The following is a 21,612-nucleotide window of genomic DNA, read 5'->3' as shown; positions in this document are numbered from 1 at the left end:
TCTGCAAAATTTTTTTTTTTTTTTTTTTTTAGCAGCGGTAATTTTACACTTCAAGCTGACGGGTGAGTGTATTCAATAGCGTGAAGAGGAGTAGATACCCATTCAGAAAACTCTCGAGAAACACCCCCATTTAACCGTGATTCATCACAGACAACTACTACAAGCCGCTTCAGTTGAAATCTTAATCCATTTAATGCACACTTTTCTACTATGTAGTGTTTTAATGCAGACTGTCAGCTTAAATGAAACACTTCTGCCAACCTAAGGACGACATCAATGCAGTACTTACAACCAAAGTCGTAGTTTCAAAGAACTGAAAGCAGACCTTTCAAGTAATTTCCCGTTGTAAAGTTATGGAAACCAACATTATTTTTACTTCTGCTCCTCATGAGTCAAACCCTGCACTGAGATTCCTTTCTTTTGCCCAGACTTGATGCCAAGCTCATGGGCCTGTAGCTATTTAAGTCAACTCATTTGCCACCTTTCACTATTGATTAGCTATCAAACCTATTTCTGCTTTCTGTTGTCTTCAAAATACTCTAACAGTTAATGAAAACTAATTGGCTGCATGCAGCCAACCATCCAGAAATTCTCAAAATAACATATAACTTGAGTCTGCGGATTTGGAAATAGACTTTACTTCCTCTTTGCCAGTAGACTGGAAAATGGTTCATCTGCACTTAAATACCTATCCCATACACTGCTTTTTCAAAAGGCAAAGATCAAATATTAAGTAGTTCTGCCCTCGAGCTGATGATCTCATCCCTCTTCCAGACTTTAACCTTCAAAGATGACCTTTGTTTTCAAGAAGACTTAATTTCTACAAGCAATCAGGTATGCCAAAAATACTACTTTTGTGGAGATCTGCTGATATCTGTACAGCTTAGTTTTGGACAATTTTAAATTTAAGATAAATGTAAGATCTCAGCTTTGTAAAACTTCTCTTACTGTCTACCACCTTTTAAGTTACATGTTAAATATGTAGATTTCAGAACACTGAATATGATACTTAATGGCTGCCATGCGATTTATACAGCTAACAGCAAAGTTAGATTCTGATAACTGGGCTGTTTTTTGTTTATCGGGGGGGGGGGGGTAGTTGGGTTTTGGTTTGGTTGTGGGTTTTTTTTTTTTTTTTTTTTTTTTTTTTGCTGTGCACCTATTAGAGTGTTTGTGTTCACCTTAAAGCACATTAGCATAAATACCTGATTTCTAAGGTGGGGCTTATAAGGTCACAAACTAGCATTAGTATTACATACCCTTTAATTAGAACACTATGGTGAGGGGGAAAAAAAAAAAGCCTAGTTTGGAACCATGGAAAGGTGCAAAATTCATGTTGTGGGGGGATCCATAATGTAGTACTACAAGTGCATGTCCTCTTCTGGAGCTCATTTTTGCACTAATAACTAATAAAACAATAAAAAAATTGATCTGTAAGACCTGCTAGCACCATTCTACTGGTATTTAACTTTTCCAATCATTAAAGGATAGTCAATTACCATACAGGAATAGTTTTTGGTTTTGGTTTTTTTTTTTTTTTTTAATACAGTGGAGGGTTTATTTATGGACTGATAAATACAATATCCAGTCTCACTGGGACAATAAGGCACAACTGTAGGTTACAACTATAGAGCCAGAAGAGAGCAACACCTACTTTTAAGCAGAGCACAAAGCCTACCAACACTTATTTACTTTTCAATCTGTTAACAATGTTACATTCCTATTTTACATGACATGGTCATAAAACTATAATGTTTTTCTCATACAGAGTACAGGTTTTCGATTTACATTTTTTCCGGAATTGTGCTGCACTCTGCAAAACAATGAAGTGCAACATTTCACTTTGCAATTCCTTAATTTAAAACAAATCAAAAATCCTTCAGAGACTTGCATGTTATTCTTTAACACAAGCAATGATTAAAGGAACTGAGAAAAAAGGAAATGCACATTTGAGGGTAGTTTGATACTGGTCAGTATTTATAGAAATGTTAACACATGACATAGAGAAGCAGTTTTAACACTGATTCTTCAATGAAGAAGCTCCCAGGGATTTTTGGTTTTATTGGAAGGACCTCCCAGACTATATGATGCTCCAGCTGAACTAGATGAGATTATTTGCCAATCTAGCCACAGAAAATTGTTTTGTATTATCAAAGTTATTGATCTCTTGAATTTATCAGCATTATATTAATGGTATTAATCATCTTACACTTGCAAAGAGATTGGTGGAGAAAAATATTCTGAAATATTTGGGATAATACGTACTTCCGCAAATGATATTCTTATGCTGGAGCTTTCGTAAATACAGCTACCACCCTCAACACAAATCTAACAGACCAGGACTTCCATACTGGAAAATGTAAATAATTACTGATTATCCAGGCCACTATGATTTAAAAGAGGGGAGGGAAAAAAAAAAGTGTACTATGTTTCATGACACTATTACCAGGGGCCAGTGACAGAACTACAAATCCAGATTTTGGCATAACTAGTTTTCTTGCATTATGTACACTGGTAAACAAGTTTACATTTTCAGAGGCAAAACCACTTTGATGAGCGGAGGGATCCTAGAGCGAAGCAACCTGGAGATGGCACTTCATGGTCCACTGGCTGTCAAGCCTGCAAGCTACTCAAAGGAAGGAAACAAATTTCTGCATCTGCTGCTGGAACAATTTAAGTGACTTAGTGCAGAATTTCTGTTCCTTCTGAGGACACCACAGCCTGTCTCCACCATAGATTCTCCTATTGTCCCTGTGAATTCATCCCACAAAGAATAAAATCTATTCACAGTACTTTAAAGTACTCTAGGCTATCATCATGCATTCAGTGCTAGTTGTACAATGAAGCCATAGAAATTGAGAAGTCCTCAAGTAAAAGGCAGATTTGGAAGTAAGGAGGGGAAAAAAAAAAAAAAAAAAATCTACATGTAAAGAGCCAAATGGGAAAGGAAAAAAAAAAAAGGCAGCTGTAGTGTGGTGTTGCTACTGGAAGCAAGAGTGAATCATTATCACTGCACCTAGTAGTTGAGTAGATGCTTGTCTCCAAAGTGTTTCAGAGGGTGCTTCTGTGGCATGTTCCTGTTTTTCCATTCTCAGATTCAGAGCTCAGAAGAATCAGTTTGTAGATTAAACAGCAGTACATAAGGAGAGACATTTTTGCTTAAACAGTAGTGCAGAAAGAGACAAGGGAGAAAGGGTAAAAAAAATGGAAGGAAACAATTAAAAAAAATGCTCCTTTCCAAGTTGCATGGCAGCCATTTCCCTTTGTTCCTGATGCACAAGGAATGTTCACATTGGTAGAACAAATCAGGGAGGGGTTGGAGATGTATTGTATATGCACCAGTAGCAATGCTCTGGGGGAAGGTGCTAAGGAGAAAAATGAAGTTCTATTCATTATATAGTAGGGGTAGAAAGGAATAGGTTCTCCATCCATCAGTGAAGAAATCGAATGCTCATTTTCTGCTCTACATCCACCTTCTCCAAAACCTGCAATAAAATTCAGAAACAGCTACTTAAGTTACTGTACATACTTCTCTCCTACAAGGTTTCTTACTCTAGTATACAGGAAATGGGCAGGAACATGGGATGTCTTCAATTTGGCATGCCAGTCTTTCATCTAGAGACTGCTGTTTTTCATTCTGGGCTAAGGTCCTTCCAAGGAAGGAAACTTCAGCCATTAAAGCTGGAAGAAGGCTGTCAACCAAAACGTAACTAATGCAGTTTCAGTCTGCCAACAGCCCAGAAAGGCTTGGATTCCCAAGTTTAGATTGTGTGGGAATGCATGGCTGGGAAACAGAAGGGAGAATGGAGTAGAGGAAGGGGCATGAGCAGTCATTGAAGAGCTAAAATCAAGACGACAGCATCACTAATGCAGATCATTGTAAAACTGGGGTGGCAACTTCGTTCACTGAATTGCTGTTAACACTGAGGAACAAAGACATTAGCCTGCTCCAGACTGTTTCAGGCAGTAGACTTCAGTGTTCCAAGATCAGAGTAATTTAAGATTGAAGAGACCTCTGGAGGTCTTCTAGTCCAACTCCCTCAACTCCTGCTTAAAGCAGGGCCAGCTAGATCAGGACCTTGTCCAGTTAAGTCTTAAATATCTCCAAGAAAGGAGGTTCTACATCTTCAGCACCTATGATCATCCTCTTGGTAAAAAGTTTTCCTTATAGCTAACCAGAATTCCCCATGTTGCAACTTGTTTCTGTTGCTTCTTGTCCTATCTTTGTCCACCTCCAAGATGAGTCTGGTTCCTCTTGTCAATACCATCCCATTAGGTAGTTGAATTGTTCTGCTATAGGACAACTTTCTCCACTGACTATAACACGGCTCCTTACTATTTCTCATTTCTGACTAACAAAAGATGTAATTCAAAGGACTAGAGCTAGGAATTTGAATATTGATATTAGTTGTGTTGCTAACGGATAAAACCTACAAGTGAAAACTGATCAGCACAATTACAGCCGCAGAATTACTCTGTTGTAACTGTGCTAGCCAGGCTACTTCTGTAGAAAGAAGTGGTTGCAAAAGTAGTGAAAATTCTGCAGTATATTCAAGTGCTATGGTTCATGTAAGAGTATGAAGAAACATATGGACTAATTATTAGTACCCTGACAGTATAAAAAAGTCCTGATAAAGAAGGGAAGAAAAAGAGCTAGCAGAAGGCTTGCTCTGCCCAAATGCAGGCAGGACTATCTGAACGACTTCCTGTCTGTTTCCATTTGCATTTAAGTCTGAATGACTTGCCCATTACTGAGCAGTTTCATTCAGTCATTAAATATGTAGTTCACCAACCTTTACAAACTCTGCAAAGGAGATGGCACTATCCCCATCTTGATCAGCTTCCTGGATTGTCCTGTCAGCAATGCTGCCCAGCTGCTCATCTGAAATGTTTACACCAACCATCATCCGTAATACCTGTAACATACAGAAGTCCCAATTTTTTTTTTTAATAAAAAAAACCCCACACAAACAGAAGTATTCTTCATGCTGTTTTCTCATGTATACTGTCAAAATAACATTATACAAGAACAACCCTGGAGGGTTTCCATGGAAGTAATTTCTAGACAGACTTCTATTTGTCCTTTGAACATCAAGGCATTCAGGAAAGACAGCTTCCTTTTTTGCCACTTTTGACAAAGAATCCTGCTTTTTCACTAGGCAGCAGGAAGAGGTAGAAGTCTGAGAAAGCTTTTGGAACTAGAAATGAGTATGTTTTGTTCCAATGCTTTTGTCTCTTTTTCCCCACAAAACATATCAACATTTGATGGAATATCTGCTGTTTGAGATAGTTGCCTACGGGAATCTTGTAAGTGTATGGTCAAGTGATAACTGCCATTACTCTCTACAGTGAGTAAAGCATTTTCTGTGCAAGTAGAAGAGGGCAGTTTCAGTGAAAAGCAAATCCTTGTCCTGCATCAGGAACCACAAATTGCCATGTCTGCTTCCCAGGATTAGTAGTATGTAATTACTCCTAGCTCAAGACTAGTTTCATATATATGCAGCACTGATGAACTTTGATTACCTTTGCTGCAATTTCAAGAAGTGTTTTTCTATCAAGAGGATACACAGAGGATCAGGCAAACAACCTAATCCAGCTCAAGGACTGTCCCTACGAAGCCCTGTTAGAAGCACCTTTGAAAGCTATAGAAGGTAGTTCTTAAAGCGCTTAGTGTATTTGTTGGATATTTAGGTATTGTTTCCAATAGGATCTGCTTAACCTAACGCTCTGGTTTAAACCCGAATCTAGCATTCCCAGTCTGACAGAACAGCCTGGCCTATCAAATGAGATTAAAGTCTCATACCATATCTAATGCTTTAAACCAGAGATAAGCAATTAGCCACCAAATTCCTTCAGGAGTTCTTTTGAGAAGACTGTTGTAACTCCCCTCTTCATTCTAAATGGGTGTAAGGTCACAGAGAAGGTCATGATGGAGTCATTCAAAGCAGCCCTGTGCTATTTACCTGAAGAAGCTCATCCCTGGAAATCTTGTCATCTTTATCTAGATCATATAACCGAAAAGCAACTACAGGGAAGAAAATAACAAGCAGCTTAATTCAAGTGCCATTATTTTTCTTCATAACAATACATTTATCTAAAAAAGAAAATGGTATTCATAAATCATTTTAAGAGAATTAGCTTAGAATTTCAATTCACCATAAAATTCATGTTCAGCTCCATAAAGTGTTATTACCACATACAGGAATAGCATTATTGCCAAGAAGTGAAAAAAAAAAATCTTACTTAAGCACTCAGTATGAGTGCTTCCAGAAGCACTCTGCTTGCAGAGGTATTTCTTCAAAGCCCCAAGTCATGGAAGTATAATTACCACGAAGATACATTCAATCCTTTAACTTCAGAGCCAACCATTTTTACATTACCATTCATTCTCTTTGACTATATTCTGGATGAGATATGACAGAAATTTTAAGTGCTCTGAGGACTGTTGCCAGCTTTGATTAGTGAGCAAGAGCATTCTGCTCACACTGTAGGCAGACGTCCAAATACTCAAGAAAGTACTCAGCTGAAGGTAAGGAAAAAGCCCTGTGTTATATAGAAGACTGGATAAAGAAGCAGAAAAGCCCATTCATGTATGGGATGTGGCTTCTAAATCTGAAATAACTTTGGATGCAAACCATTTTGCAACACCTCTGTTACGAGATGTTTGGAAAAAGCATATACGTTACTCAAGATTCAACCAATTCCATCAAATTCCAATACAAGAATGGGTCAATTGTTGACATTCTGAACAAGTAAGCTTGCAAGTTAATTTAAAAAACAAATCAGGTATTAGTCAATACCATTCCACAGGGAACGACTGTACAGAAGACCCCAAGCCCCTTCACTCTCTTCACAGAAAAACAAAAAAAAGAAAAGTAATTGTTTCTACAGGAAGGTTCACATTTCTTACAGTGGAGCTTGTTACTTCGGCTGTTCAGTGGTTCTGGTCCGTTCTGGTCTTTGCTCTTTTCATTATCTTCTATGGGTCGGAAGTGGGCTAGTGTCCTCATGAATCCACGGAAATTCACCTGGTCCTCTCTGGGTAAGCATTTCAGCAGGTCAGTTTTAGCTTAGCTTATACAAGTTCTTTATTTCAGTAAAGAAGAGTATGAATGTCTAAAGCATTAACACCATACAGACTCTTCACTCCCACCTCCCCAGGGTTTGGCTCCCTACGCTCAAACGCAGCTCTGACACAATGCAGTGGCAACCTGGGATCGCGCTGTTGTGAAGTATGATGTGTAAAAAAAAAAAAAAAAAAGCAGCAGTGAGAAGTCTTGTTGAGGGCTCCCCTGCCTACAAGCTCTATTTAAGCTCAAGCCCTCACCCTCGGCCCTTGCCTGAGCTATCCCACAGCTATGCCTGAGTCTGGCAATGTATCTTGCTGATCTGGACCCCGATTCCCTGGATTGACCTGAGACTTGCTTCACCACTGCCAACTTGTCTGGCAACCACTGGACTGCTGGCTGACGGGACAACAGTCACTGGACCTGCTCTGCTTTTCTTGTTCAGGTGCTATGCCCTTTGTCAGCGAGTACATCGCCCCTGCCAGCTCCACTGTCACCCTTGCCTCCTGCTTGTGGGGCAGCCATCGATCACTGTTCCCTGACAAATAGCTCTCTTCTCTACAGTTTCTGTGGGAACCAGCTACGTAAGTACTTTCCAGGGCTCCTGGTTTCTATTCAGGAAACCCTGCCTGGTATTAGCTGATATTATGACTTGATTAGAAAATTTGATCTTCATCTGTCAGTAATGACAAATGTGTTCAAGAACAGCAGGAGATTACATAGAACAATCTAGAGAGGTATAATGAAGAGAGACAGTACTGCAAATTTGATCATCTCTTTGGATTTATGTTAGAAGTGCCATAAGCTGTGTCTTAAATGTGATCAGAAACTAAAAACAAGCAAACAAAAAAAGCTGATCTAATAACAAACGTACACTTAGAGGCTAAAAGGTGAAAAACTAGACTGAATTAGTTAACTGCAATACTACTTAGCATAAAATAGTATTGCTACAAGTTTGCTTTAAGAACCAAAGTCCATACATGCCCTTGACTTTCTTTAGAAGTGTTCAGCGGCATAGAAAGAAGAGTGGAAAACTGACATGAATCCTGAATTTGTCAATGAATAAAGCACACAAGACTCTTGTAAGGTTGTGAAGTATTTCTCATTACAGAATGAAAACATGCTGAGGAAACAACATACCCACACACATTTCATGACAAGTTTGAGGTGTTCAGTTATTAGTAAATTCAAATTCTGTGCTTTAATTATCAGCATTTCACTCCTATCAAAACTTGTAACGAACTACAAATTTTATGCCTGCTTGCAAATTCAGCCCATTGGAACTCACCCTTCTGGAAAGAAGGCATTGATAATTCTGTCTCCCAGTGGATTGATGGCAAGCTCTGGAATCCGCTGGAAGTCTTCACGGCTAAGTAAAGCAAGAACACAAGAAATCTGCATAAAGTTGAAGTCAGAGGATAAAAAGTGGCTTAAAAAAGAATTCACAGTAAAACATCCATTGGGTTCTATTTCTGCAGCAAGATACTTGGTGGTTTTTAAAATGTAATTCTTTAAATTATGTTTTCTCTATGACTAATGGCACAAAACAAAGCAAAAAGACAATGCCAAGCCTGTATTACATTACAGACTAGTAGTGTTCATTTATCATGTTAACAGCACTTCTCAGATGCTAACATTGTTTGTGCTACAAACCTTCCTGTAATGATGCCAACTAGTTCGCAATTTAAGGAAAGCTTCTGAAATGACTCTGAAAGAAAATATGGCTTCAAAATGAAAATGAAATTTTTGAATGAACTTTTTTTTAATAATTATTTTTGTACAGAATCATTTGAGTCTGTATGATTTTTCCAGACTACCCCATTCCAGCTCCTTGGACAATATCATACTCCTACAAACATACCACAGGTGATCTGCATATTTAATAGATTTTTTTTGTTGTTTAATGCAACAACTTTGTATCTTATTATAAATGCCAAATTTCAGATCATTTTTGCTTCAACCAAGCAGCGCCCCTGTTTTAACGTAGTAAATTTAGACTCTGACAGGGGCCTGTACACCACATGTAACTTCACCAGTACATTGCAAATACTCACCGCTCTTGCCATCCATTCTCCTTTCTGCTTATGATTATATGTACACAGTATAGTATAAGCACAGCTATGCTTACACTGTTATAGCTTTTTCTGATCTGGGAGACATCATAAGCTGTACTGATGTAAACACATTTTAGATCAGTATGACAAGAACATAGGGTTCATTCTATTATTAGAGTTGCACTAATAATTTTTCATTTCTTTCAACCTAATAGAATGTCACTAACAGGGAAGTGGGATAACCTTGGTGTGAACAAGGCAGACACACTAAGTGTGTCTTAGTGAATACTTCAGTCAATAGGCTTGGGTTTTCTGGGATTCGTGTCCGTTGTCCCCAATGGAGCACAGCAATTTATCAGTTAGTACAAGATGTACTCCGTAATCATCTAGGTTTTAAATTGCAAAGATAACAGCAATGAGGTAAGGCTGTAAAAAAAAAAAAAAATCTATTCTGTCTGGATGCATAACTTGACATTTCCTGCCCAGTCTCCAGAAACATTGACAATTCCCTTCAGGTCAAATGCTGTCCTGCTGTTTTTGAAGTTTGGGTCAAAGTCTCAAACTTGGTTACTAAATGCTTGTTACTTTTGAAACCTATGCTCACTAAATGAATCAGCAACAAGGTTTGATTCATGATGTTATTACACAAAAAAAACTGGCAGAGTAAAGTAAACACAGATTTTGAGGTTATTTAAGTATACTGGCCTTTTATAATACTGTGATCTTAAAGACAGGGGAAGAAAAGAACTGGCTAACCTTATTACTAGTCTAGCCTGGGAAAGGCACAGGAGCAAGGCGTTCTAGTTTTAAATGCATGCCAAAGCACTCCTTGCACCCAGTCACACCACAGCACTGTTAAAGAGTCCCAATTATATTGTATCTGTTACAACATGGTTAAACTGTTTGACCTTCTAATAGAGCTACCTGACCATATATTTAAGCTATTCCAACAAACTTCTCCTCTGACCAGGTCTGAATTATTTTTAATGGGCAAAGTTAACAGGTATAACATGATCAGCTTGTTACCAGACCCTTCAGGACCGTTGCATTTTAAGCTATCGCTGAAGGGCAAAGTATGCATTAGTGATTTAGGCAAGAGATGCACTGATGTGGAAAACCTATGTCCTAGTAACAAAATTTTAACAACGGGACTTCAGTGTCAGTGCTAACATTTACAAACTAAAAGCAGCAACTGCCCTCTCTTCCACTTAGGCAAAATCCTAATGCTTCAGAATTTTTTACTTGTGTATCACTATTTCTTAGTATTGAGCCTCAATTTACACTCAGCATTTCAGCCTCCAGTTGTTCTGCTTTCTAACAGATTAACAATTAACCACATATAACTCCCCAGGTTTCAAATCTATTTGCCCTGTCATTATCAGGATTGCAGTAGACTATTTTTGCTTATTAAGAGCACATTAATGAGTGAATGTTATAACTGAAATAGCTGCAACAGCCATAAAAGTAAATGAATGCATGATCCAAGTTATTCTCTACTTTATAAACTAAGGCTTCCTGCAGTCATTAGGGACCAACTTCACCTGGCTGAGGCTGGAGCTTACAGGAAATGCCATGCCCTCTACTTCTGTGTTCATGTGCCATAGCAACAAGGCTCTTCTAACACATCTTTCCAGAAATCTGGCATCTATTAAATCCTTGCTTAAACATAACATACAAAGCAACCTTCAACTGCATGTCATCATTATGCAGGCCAACCATTTAACATATATGCCAGTGCATTCACACTTAGACATACTTAGAATCTACAAATTCCTTACTGCTAAGTCAGACAAGTATTTCTAAGCATGAATATACCCTCCAAGGCACATAGCAGATCCCTACCATAAAGGTGGCTCTGCCTTATCCCAAAGGCTGCAAGAAACCTACTAGACCCTTTTTTTCTTCCATTATTTCTGGTTGTTCATCCTTCTTTTACTTCTACATAGTAGCAGAAAGTACTGATCCCTCAACAAGGATGAAGAGGGTAGGGCTATCTAGAGCTGAGGGAGTGTAAAACAATGGAGAGAACAAACCATATGCGAAACAGAAGTGGCAGAGAAGAAAAATGTCCAGAGGATATAAGCAACAGGAAATTACTTGAGAAAGGCAAATAATTAAAAGCAGTAGGGTGTATCATGCAAGATGGTCAAACAGATTTAACAGGTTACTGCTGAAGGAGTTTCATTGCTCCCTTCCCTTGCCAACGTTAGCTTTGTCATTCATCAGACCTTTTGGTGGCCTAATGTATCCCACTAACCCCCCAAAAAGCTCCCCACCTTCCTCCTCTCCATCCTCCCAGTTATCTTTCTGTCGAATTAGCAACTTGAACCAGTTCAAAAAACTTCAAAAACCTAACAGCACCATGGCTGACAGAGAGGTACTGGGAGCCTGGAGAAGTGACAGGTAAAGAGGATGGATATCCTCTTCCTTCACAGCCGTGTCAGCCACCTCATCTAATTTCAACCTTACACATGCTCTACACAAATTTAAAAAGTCACTTAACCATTGGAGGAGTAATTGGTTTATAAACATTAGGCCAAGAAGTACACTAAAGGTAAGGTGATAATTAGATAAGCAACCGGGGGGGGGGGCAAGCAGTGTGGATAAAAAAAACATGGTCGAGAACAGAAGTATAGACTATTTTATTACCCTATCATTCTCCAATCCAAACCCATATCCTGTCTGTCTTGTCTGTTTCAGATAAAGCTAGAAATCCTTTGCATTTTCTTAAGCAAAGGTAAAGAATTCCATGTTCAGAGAGCTAGGTTTTATGTTTTACTTTGAAATCTTTCCAGACTGAGATGATTCAATTCACTGACAAAGATTAACAGATGGCCCAGCTAGCTGTCATTACCCTTCTCTCAGGATCAGAGGCTTTCTGAAGTTCTCCAGGAGACACCATCTTGTGAACAGCTTTCATAAGCATGAGATAGGCATAAACAGCTCAGTGTGTCTATTGTCCTCATGTATCAGCTTTCAGAATACTTGCCCTCCCTTCCTTCTTCCACACTCACCAGGCTATACCAATTGCTGTACAGTAAAAAATACATCTGAAGTGCTTAACCTGTCATTTCCCCAGTGCAGGAGAAACTACTGTAAGTGGGAGGATCCATGCAAAAGTTACATGCAAAAGTAGCAGTTCAGACAAGTATCTCCTTTTTATAGCTCTATACATGTCTGTCTAGAGCTACTTACTAGTAGATGAATTTTGGAGCAGATGTATTCTTCTGTGGCACTTCAGTACCAGTCCAACAAGGAGACTTACTGAAGCGAGCACATACTTATCCTGCTCCATGCTTCAATTTCCTCATCTTGGAAATCAGAATGTAAAGAAGAAAACATGCACACTGGTTTCCTCCTGACCTATAGTTAGGATGTAGGCAGAGCAAGTTATGTTTCGGATTTCACAATGTAGATGTAGCTATGCACATTCAAGGGCATCAACCTGTTATTTTGGCAACTCAGGATGTCACAATATTGAAATCAAAGATGACAAAAAAATTTTCAAAGAAACAGTTTTGTCCTGGCTTTTACAACCTGGCTTAATTCAGATGGTGCAAGTCTGACGGAGCTTACTCATTTTGTTTAGGAAAAGTAAAGCTTAGGAAAAATATAACACTTTTCTACACTTTTAAAGAGTTTATAAGAATTAATCAGTAACCATGGCTGTAGTCATTTAGAGGATAAGACGGGGGAGGGGGAAGCCAAAACAAGGCACATGAAGTTTTGTCTCCATCAATGCCCTTCTCTTACATCTCATTTATGTAACTCTGTAAAAAGAAAGTGCCTTGAAAGTGCACATAGGTACACTGGATAGAAACATCTGGCTAGGAAAGATTTCAGCTTTTGATTATAGTTCCAGAATTAACTACCTGTCTTCTCTAACCACTAGGATTAATCATCATCTACCAGATCTTCTGTACAAAGTGCTCTTTACCTTGCCCATTTTTAATGGGTAGATAAGAAGGACAATACAGCTTTTCCCGTTCTTCAGAAGGGTGGTACACATTTAAAGATTTATTTCATGCCATAAAGAACTGCCTAACACTTCTTTTCCTGATCATAGTCACATGAGCGATTTCTGTCATGTCTGTTTTGTAAGTCAAAGATATAACTCATCCTTATGGAAATAATCATTCTTGCTCACAGGAAACAAAAAGAAGACATGTCTTCTAAACTGTTTGGCAGTAGTAAGCAAGTGATAACTTCATCTCATCTACTTGTCTCAAAGTAGCAAGTTCTCTTTGATCAGTATTTCAGAAACCAACATTTATGACCTTCCAAGCTGTAGTTCTTACTCTTCCCTCATTGGTTTTTTTTTTTTTTCAGGAAGTAGTTTTCCATTACATAAACTTAATGGTTTCCACATATTGTAGGTGCCAGGACAGGTTTCAAAATTTGAATGCCACTCTAAGCCAGCCACATTTGGGAGCAGCCTATGCTTAAGAGGCCAAGACTGCAAGTTAATGGATCACAGTTTGCACAGTTGCTGGGATTTTCCAAACAAACTTCACTTCCTTTCCCCAAGTACCACATGATTATCGACAATGAAAGTCAAACTTCTTCTGATACGTAACGCTATGAAACTAAGCATTGTGCAACAGACATTCATAGCATATTTAATTAATTACTCTTAGGTAAAGTCAGTACAATCACTTTGAAGTTTATACAAACGTTATGGACTCAACAGGTGAATTTAAAGTTGGAGGGAGGAGTTGAGGAAGAACATGGGCTATGTTCAAATTGTGCTAGTCTGGCAGCCATCACCTTTATTCATCAGCAAAGGCTAAACCCACATGCAAAGTCTGAAGAGGCTGTTGTGTTTTTCTTTTAAGCAACTTAATTTTGACTCATAAGCAGTATTAACCTTACCTACAATATCATCAGCTGACCTGTATGTCACAATTGCCAATTAGCCAATGCTGCAATTTATATGATACGTTGGCTTCCGTGACAGAGTGGGCTTAAGAAGTTCCTGCCCATCCCATCCCAAACCAATTGTTTCCACACCCACAATCCATTTTGTCATCCCTTCAGCTGTGCAAGTCCAGGTATTTACAGTATAGCCACAGTCCAAATCACTGGAGTCAGCTTAAAAATACCTACACAAACCAAAAGGGGAGGGAGAGTATTTTTAACCAAAAATAATCACTCAGTAGTCCTGTTTACAGTACAACTCCACAACCAATTACTTAAATGTTAACTGAGAAGTCAGCAATTTGTGGCACCAGAAGGAACTGCATATTTCCTTCAGGAAAGGAAGCTGCAGGAAGCCAGCGGTACTGCCAAAGAGTGTATCTTACAACTCGTCACCTTCAACTTCTAAGCAGCGATTCTAGCTTTATAGTTAGGTTGCTTTATAGGCAGGTCTAGCTTTTATAGGTTTATAGTGCATCCTATGATCACATTATGCAAGATCATATACAAAACTCCAGGTGATCCCTGAATCTATGTTCACTGGCTTCGATTGGGATGGGGTTGCTATGAAAAAAAATTAACTCCGGCTCAGCCAGACCCCATATACTATGCTACAAGGTCCCTTTCCCCTTCCTACTCTCTCCTGCATTCTCTCCAGCTTCCCTGTGCACTGGTTCTGGCATATGCTACTACATGGTGAATGGGAAACAATATCTACCTGAAAACTGATCAGATTCCTTTTTTGTTGTTTTGCTTGGCAAGTTTTCAAAGCTGTAGGTTAGTTTCCAAAGATGAGCCTGGAGTACCAACATCAACACAGAAAAGCAACAGACTTTCAATGGCAGTATGGTCTTAGACCAACTATGCTGGTAGCAAAATTGCGCCCCTGGTGCAATCATGAACAGCTCTTATTTGTCATGTTTCCACAATACTAATGTAATCTGTAGGCAACATCAAAAGAGAGTAATAATAAGCAATTTAATACAATCAGAATTCCCAATTAGTTCAGTAAATAAAAAGCAAACCAGTACCAGTACACAACACAAAAAACAGAGTGAGGAAGGCTTTTGGAAACAAAGACAGCAGGCATAGACATATTTTAACAGGCAATCATCCCACTACAGTTTACCTTTCAGTTGAGAATACTCTTTCCAGCAGACTCAGTCCATCAAAGAGAAAAATGTTTTGCAGATGAAGTTTAAGCCTCATCTTTATTTAACTGATTAAGTTGTAAGAAACTGGTTCACTTCTGCAAGTTTCAAATTGTAGATAGAAGACAAACACTTTAAAAGTCTTTGAATATCCTGCACTACTGCTTTAAAGAATAAAATGTTCATTTGTTTAGTCACAGTGACTCGACTCCTGTTCTTTCTTTTATTTCTGAGCATACTAGTAGACATGAGTGTTCCACAAGAGGTGCAAAGTTAAAAATAGTAAAGGGCTTACAGATCAAAGTAGTGTTAAAAGACACATTAAGAGCCCATGCTCCCAAAAACACAGAATATTTTTGTTACGAAAGCCAGGATGAAGAGGACATAGTGGAACCATTCTTGTAATACTTATTAGAAGCAACATATAAAGAAAGGTAAGACAGAACAACCTAAACACATGCTTTAACATTTCTACACATTTGTTGTAAGACCTTGAACATGAAATCTGACCTTTCTTGTATTAACTGCTACAAACCTTCAGCACTACAGTAAAGATAATTGGTATTTAGAGCACTTCAGTTCAACAATCAGATTTCTCCTGACCTTTCATAGAAGGGAACAAACTTGAATGTCCGTGTCAACAGTAGGTATGAAAGAACCTGTTGTATAGTAGCCTCACTGATTCACCATATGAGGAAAACATGCAGGCATCCTGCAACAGCAAGCCACTATTACAGATATGTTTAAGCAAGGACAGCTGAATTGGTGAGATACCCACCTAAGAGTGCCATTTTCTCCTTTGTCTAGGCTGGTGAAGCGGCTGTACAAGCGGGTGATTTGACTGTGGGAGACTGAAGAAAAAAGAAAGAAAAAAACTAGCATGTCAATGATTCCTCATAGGAACAGACCTCATTACACTGAACTACCCTGTTGCCAGAAGCTGTGTTCAAAAAAAAAAAAAAGATTGCACAAAACAAGTTACATTGGAAGCACACAGCAATCAGCAGTTTAGGGACTTCATGAGCTGTAAATTGCATCTTAAAGTCAAGAATCTACAAATAAGCCCATTCTTCAAAAATCTGTCTAACTCTGACTTCTACCTGTTTATATTTTTTGACTGTAACATTCTTTGGTTATCTGATTCAATAAATGGCAATTAAAGAGAAAAAATTATTTGATTCACAGTTCCACGTTATTTCCCTTAATTCCTTTATGGCTAGAAATAATCTGGACACAGCCTCCACTGATGACCTCTACATTATTCATGACACCGCAGACCTCTGCTGTAGTATCTTCCCTTTTCTTTTGCTTATCTCTACTCCTGTTGTCTTTTTCCACCTAAAGATGGAAAGTGTACTCTATTTCTCTGCATCTGGAAAGTGGTCAGAGACTTTACATCTGATCACTCTTCTTCCTTTACAGGACTGCCCGAATCTAAACAGTTTGTTCATATTGGGGTTCACTAAAGTCATTTCCAGGCTTCTAGGACACCAAGTTAAAAATTTAAAAGCCTATTTCTAAAAAAGTTTGGGAGGGAGTTGGGACAAAGCAAGCAGAAAGTTAGTGCATACTTTTTAAATCTGCAATTTGAAACAGAAATTCCAAAGCCAGTATTAAGTTCAGCATCATGGTGTCAACATTACCGAGATATTAGACAACCCAAGATACTAGACATCTAGATCTTTAGAATAGTCCATGATGGGAGTGGGTTAAACCTATCTAGAATAACAATTCCTTCAACACTGAAAGAATGTCCTACAGAAGATCTTGGCTTTTCAGAGCCTCTTCAGATGAAGTTAATAAATACATGAAATAAGACTGAACTGAATTTTAATGTTTACTCAGTAAAGGTGTGATTTTCTACAATTTTAAACTAGGACTTAGTGTCATTTTCAGATTCAATTGTTTTAAAAGCCTTCACCAGTACATGTACAATGCTTTTGTTACTTGCTAAAACTTATTTGGGAACAGGTTGCACAGCAGTTGTCTGATCTGTGACAACTGAGGAAATTTTTTTTTCAGGTTTGTTCTTCCTCCAGGCTATTTGTTTAGGTTCAACTGTTCCCTCCTTTAGGATGACCTGCCAGCAACTGTTTTTTTTTTTCTTCCCCTTGTCTCCTCAGCAACTTTCATTCTTTGCACAGGGTTGGGCAATTTACTCAGTTCCACCTAAAGCAACTTCTCTACAATCAGACTGGGCAGCTTGCTCAATTTCAAGTTAAGCAACAGACACATAAAAAGCAGGCACCAGTATTTTAAAGACTTCGAATTTCTGCATTTCTGATTTAGTGTTTTACATATGATTGCAATAACACCAACTGATGATGAAAAAAGAATAGCCTGGAGTTACATCTCTGGTAAGAAGCCCTCTACTCCCATTCCTCCCTGGAAAGAAAGAGGGTGATGAGAATTCTACTCAGATACCATTTCCAAACTAATGTCAGCAACTCCATCTTTGGAACACCTCCGTAACAGCTAGTATGTGATAAATAGTATGTAGCTACTGACAGGAGAAGAGGTGTTTCTGTTAACATCATACGAGACAAAAAGCCTATCATAGCTATATGGCAAAGGAAGATGATTCAGGTCCACCGCTGTATTCTTTCATAATTTCCTTTTTGGCTCTCATCCCTCATGAGAGCTGCATCACTAGACACTTCTCAGAGCCTTCTCATGCAAAATAAAGATTTTGACGTTCCCTGCTGACCGTAGGAGAACCAGAAACAAAATCTGCAACTTATGACTGCTTGTTAAAAATCAGGGCTTAAAGCTAGCTGAAACACGATTTTATCTATACTGCTATCCCACTAAGGTCCTTCTAAAAGTTTAAGTCAAGACCTAGAGCTGTACCTTCTATTTTACTTCTGTTAAATCATGAGAAAGTTTTTTTGCAATTAGACATTCTGAAACTCTTGTCTAAAACATTAGCATAAACTCATATAAATAGATGATATTTCTATACTTAGAAAACATATAAATATCCATCAGAAAATCCATCACCTGTTACCACTAAAATATTTTTTCTCCTAAACTCTGATTGAGCATTAGTTTATTATTAATCCTTAGGTAGACTCCTTCAAAGCATGGGAACAAAGGGTGTGAACCAAATAGTTTGAATACTGTTACATTCCAATGGCTTTCCAAAAGCTTGCAACAGAATGTGGACATGCAACATCTTGGACCCCTCATCTGCTTCTTATAGTTGTTACTGAAATACAAAAGCAATTAGAACTACTTGAAGGTTTTTTTCAAACTCAAATTTCAAAATGTTTGTATGCAAAGCAAACAATTTCCATATAACATCATGTAAGATTTAGGACTGTCAACTTCAGGCTTAGCACCTGTTACTGAGAACCTGATGGAGATTTTCTGTCACTAAGTAGATGTTCTTGTGGACACATTATTCCTCAGATCTTGGAAACATTACCTTTGCAGATGTTTCTAAACTTATTATGCTAAGAAGTGTTTTTCACCACAATATAAAAAAATAATATAGAACTTTAATCCAAACTTAGATTTCATTCAAGACATTAAGTGTCACTGTATGGCTTTTGAAAGACAATGCTTCAAGTCCCCTAAAAGATACCTTTTTAATCTGAACTCAATCAAATTGGTTAAGTGTTCTGTTCAGTGCTTCACACTTATTCCAGATGAACTGAAGAAGTCATGTCTCACAGTAAGGAGGCCAAAAAAAGAATCCTTAGGAGCACTTACCAGAACATCAGTTCAAAAGGGACACGTAGTACTGCCAAATTGTTTCACATCTACAAAGTCCCTTTCTCTAACTGTTTAGTAGGTAAAGTATCATCAGCATCAAGCTTCTAACAAACCACAGGACACTCTATTCAGTAACATTAACTTAGCATTCTCCTAGTGAACTTTGTTCCAGATAAACCTGCATTCTTTTTTTTTTTTCCAACCTTGCATAAATATTTGCACCTATATGAAGTGTATAACAGTGCTAAGAGCTTGGCGGAATTTTCCATCTACCTAGAGAAGTATAAGAGGCAGAGGAAAATCACATTCCTAGACTGTGGTTACAGGCTGGGGGAGGGGGTGTGGGGGGGGAAGATTTGATAAAGTCAACGAGACATGCTGTGATGCCTTACAAGCAAGCATGAGTCAGAGATTAGCAATGCTTGATTAACAAAGTGGTATTACTTATAAAATTGAATAGTAAAAACACAGGAAAATGAACTAAACTCAGGCCACAAAGCTTAAACCCGTTGATCACAACCTTAAGCTCCCCCCCTTTGAAGATACAAAAAAAGCATTTTAGAGGCTAACTAGGGCCAAGTGGTTGTATTGCTTAGAATGCCTATATAGCCATCTTAATGGTAGTTAAATAACTATCATGTAAGTAAAATTCTAGGAATAAAACACCACTGACAATAAATCAAATATTGGCACTAGGAAAAAAGTAAAGCCTTTTCAAAGAACATTCCAGATTTGGGATTTGGTTTTTAAAGCATCTTTATAAATGGAGGTGAGGCTACCTTTACTCTATGATCTTTGTGATTAAAAAGGAAAAAAAAAAAACAAACAGTAAGTTCTTGCTTGATAAGCAGACTTTGACATTCCTACTTGTTTATCATAGCCTTCCTGTAGAAGGTTCCCTTGACAGATGGAAAAAGGATCATGGAAACTATGTTAACTCACTCAGCTGTCCATTACACTAGCCAGTACTGTCTCAATTTTCTTCCACTCCTTTTCTGTAGCCACTCATTTTCCTGACACAAATAACTATCACCTAAAATGAATATATGATACCATTTCTGTTGGGAAGAAAACTGAGGGAAGTATTTTCCTGTAACAAGAACAGATCAGCAAGCATAAGCAGGAAAAAAACATGATCTGGGAAGACCTTGTTTACCTGAAGGGGGCAGGGAGCAAACAGCAAAGTGATACCTGTGCTATTATGACCTCCCCTCTCCAACTAGTTAGGAGGGTGCCCTCCATTTACTATCATTCAGTATTTACTAGAATTCTCAGACAGGCAACCATGCTATGAGCCAAATTAAAAACACAGAGTTTTACCTTTTCTAAGGTACTTTGTGTTTATGGAGAACAACTCGATCAAATACTACAAGGTAAAACAGCTATATACTACAGTCCAGCTTGAATAATGCTCTCCCAATTGCTGACTAGTGCAGGAATTTTCACTTTTTTTAGTTAACCATACCCAACTTTCACAAGTTATTCTATCTCCTTTATGTTTTAAATGGCACTCAGCATTCATGCTGAATACCCTTAAGGCAACTTTAGCGATAGCCTACGAGACAAATAACATGTAGAAAAAATTTACGACACAATGAGAGCTTTTTCAGGCTAAAAAGAGCTGCTGGAGAAAGACTGCAGCACCAGAAAGAGAGACAGGCAACTCTTCCAAAGCCAACGGGTTATCTCTGGCCAAACGCAGCACTGCAGATACCAAGAGCACGGCTGCTCTCCCTTCCCACTCAGATCCCGCTGCCGCCGTACGGCCGATCTTCGCCTCCTTAAGCCACAGCAATGGCTCCCAGGCGAGGGCTCCCCCGCAAGCCCAGCGCGGCCAGCAGCCGAGGGGGCCCGCAGATGCCGGCTGGCTGGATGACAGCTTTCGCCGCCTGATGCGCCAAGCAAACACCGGCCCCCGCAGCCGCCCCTGGGCCGCCCGGGCCAGCCCAGGCAGCACGGCAGCTACCAGCAGCTGTACTTACAGCCGGCGGCTGCTGCCAGCGCCAAGCAAGAGGGAGACCGGCAGAGTACCAGAGGAGACCCGCGGGTTTCTGCCAGCCCCGGACGGCGGCCGCCGTCCCCTCAGGGCCGCTCCTGCGCGGCGACCGGCAGCGCCGGGGGGGGGCGATCTAAGAGGCGTCTCCCAGGTTTCCGCAGGCCTCCGAGACATCTCCGCCCCCGGTCGCTGGGGACCCCGGTCCAGGCACTGCCCACGGCGGTCGCGCTCGCCTTCCCCCCGCCGGGGAGGGCCGGCCGCCCCGGGCACGGCTCGCCGCGCAGCCGCGAGGGGACAGACGGCGGCGCGGCTGGCCGAGGCACCTCCCCGGCTGGAGGGACGGGGCGCTGCCCCGCTCCGGGCGCCCAGCCCCCGCAGCATTTCCCGGCCCGCCTCGCCCCACGCTCCCGCACTCACAGCCCGTCTCCTTCTTGATCTCCTCGATCTCCTCGTCCCGCAGCAGCGTGGACGCCCGGGAACCCATCGCCGCCGCTGGGCCTGAGGGGAAGGAAGGGCCGTGCTCCGCGCCGGGGAGAGTTACGCAGCCGAACAGCGACAGCGGTGCCACAGCCACCCCCGGCACGGGCCCGACGACGGCCGCCCAGCCTACTGAGGCGGAAGGCCGGCCCGCACCCACTCTTATCGCCCCGCCCGCCGCGTCCGGCCCGGCCCGGCCCGGCCCGGCCCTCGCCGCCCGCCTCGCCCCGCCC

At 40.0% G+C, this 21,612-nt stretch overlaps 1 protein-coding gene across 1 annotated transcript; it reads right to left on the bottom strand.

The window, feature by feature from the left end:
- Positions 1-168: 168 nt before the first annotated feature.
- Positions 169-21,519, bottom strand: CHP1 (calcineurin like EF-hand protein 1). Its single transcript, XM_087746239.1, has 7 exons — positions 21,320-21,519; positions 15,968-16,040; positions 8,356-8,436; positions 6,911-7,038; positions 5,964-6,025; positions 4,794-4,916; positions 169-3,485 (listed from the first exon to the last, which is right to left on the bottom strand). Exons 1-7 carry the CDS (start codon positions 21,384-21,386, stop codon positions 3,432-3,434), a joined length of 588 nt encoding a protein of 195 aa, XP_087602365.1. The 5' UTR covers positions 21,387-21,519; the 3' UTR covers positions 169-3,431.
- Positions 21,520-21,612: the final 93 nt, after the last annotated feature.

The sequence above is a fragment of the Nipponia nippon genome, unplaced genomic scaffold, assembly GCF_047370975.1.
Source record: "Nipponia nippon isolate SJK-2023a ecotype South Korea unplaced genomic scaffold, ASM4737097v1 scaffold_10, whole genome shotgun sequence".
NCBI lineage: Eukaryota > Metazoa > Chordata > Aves > Pelecaniformes > Threskiornithidae > Nipponia > Nipponia nippon.
Note: the sequence above shows the minus strand (reverse complement) of the source record. Positions and strands in the feature narration are given on the sequence as shown.